This window comes from Gossypium hirsutum, chromosome A03, assembly GCF_007990345.1.
Source record: "Gossypium hirsutum isolate 1008001.06 chromosome A03, Gossypium_hirsutum_v2.1, whole genome shotgun sequence".
Classification (NCBI taxonomy): Eukaryota; Viridiplantae; Streptophyta; class Magnoliopsida; order Malvales; family Malvaceae; genus Gossypium; species Gossypium hirsutum.
Window position 1 is genome coordinate 110,616,509 of NC_053426.1, and position 1,463 is coordinate 110,617,971.

The window sequence follows — 1,463 nt, forward strand, 5'->3', positions numbered from 1 at the left end:
ATTATTGGCTTCAATTATTCTTTTCCTACCAGTCTTTTCAAACACCATAATAAACCTGCCTCATTTCTTGTTCTTATGCTAAAAGTACAAGGTTTATCAAAATGAGCTGCAATGGCTGTAGAATTCTTCGAAAAGGTTGCAGTGAAAATTGTATGCTTAGACAAAGCTTACAATGTATAGAGAACCCACAAGCTCAAGCACATGCCACCGTTTTTGTTGCTAAGTTCTTTGGCCGTGCCGGACTTATGTCATTTCTCTCCTCCGTCGCTAGTCCTCAAAGACCTGGTAATTTTTTAATGGCTTTTTTTTGGATTTTTGTTTTGGTGTTTGATTTTTTTTTTCCTGATGTGTGTGTATACATATATATATATTTGCAGCTTTATTTCAGTCGCTTTTGTTTGAAGCAGTGGGACGGGCAATTAATCCGGTGAGTGGAGCCGTGGGGTTGTTATGGACAGGGAACTGGAACGTCTGTCAGTCGGCCGTACAAACGGTGCTCCAAGGCGGCACGTTGCAACCGTTGCCTGAATTTAGTGGTGGGGTTTCAGGATCGGATTTTGAGGATGTTGGAGAAACGGTCGGTGTTGGCGGCGGCGGCGGTGGTGGGGGACCGTGTATCCAGTCGGGAGGTTTCGTTGACGTTGTTAAATGTAAAGCATCTGATCTCAATCTCTGCTTGACGATCGGCGACGATGATAGAGCGGTTAAAAGGAGAAGGGAATCTACATCGTCGGAAGAGTCCGAAACGACGACGTTGGGAAGCCGGTTTTCTGGAGATGGTAATAGTTCAAATGTCAGCGGCGGCGCCGACGGTGAAAGAAAGCTTTTAAGACTGTTCATTTGAGATTTTTTTTTTCTTCTTCTTCACATTTTGTCTATGTAATTTTGATTATAATTGAACGCCTGTATGAGCTATGATCTTTTGTTTCTATTTTCGACAATGAAGGATGAAGTTCGATCAAATTTTATAAAATTTCGAATTTCCCATAATTTTCGTATTATAATTTTTGCTTTGCGCCATCATTGATTTCCCAAAAAATGAAAGATGTGAGTGAGAAACGTTTATGCTTTTTATGGTTCATGAGTTGCAAGTGAGTGGGCACTGCTTCCTATCGTGAAATATGAACAGAAGAAATTGTAAAACATGGGGCAATCTTAAGGGGTAGCTTAGAACGTGAGATTGCCCTTTGGCTACCCTAAAGAGTCATTTTTATTCTACTATATTGAATGGCATTAAAGGAATAACTTTTCTATATAGTACGAGACTCTTCGATATCTTATATTTTTTGACATGAAATTCGTTGATATCTCATATTCACATCGAATCAAACCAGGTAGAAAAGCATCAAACTCTTTGTTACATTGATTCAACAATACTATCAAGCTTGTTTTGATTGTGTTGAGAATGTCTCGTATATATTCTTTCTATCTCCAACCAATAAATAGAAATATAATGCGTTTCA

General features: G+C 39.1%; 1 protein-coding gene across 2 annotated transcripts; it reads left to right on the forward strand.

Moving 5' to 3' along the window:
* On the forward strand, window positions 1-990 carry LOC107886954 (LOB domain-containing protein 38). Of its 2 annotated transcripts, none has more exons than XM_016811064.2 (2): window positions 1-285; window positions 378-990. In XM_016811064.2, the coding sequence occupies exons 1-2, from the start codon at window positions 102-104 to the stop codon at window positions 842-844; spliced, it is 651 nt and encodes a 216-aa protein (XP_016666553.2). In that variant the 5' UTR covers window positions 1-101; the 3' UTR covers window positions 845-990. The 2 variants fall into 2 exon arrangements, with proteins under 2 accessions (XP_016666553.2, XP_016666555.2); XM_016811066.2 differs by having other exon boundaries at window positions 408-990.
* The last annotated feature ends 473 nt before the right edge of the window (window positions 991-1,463 follow it).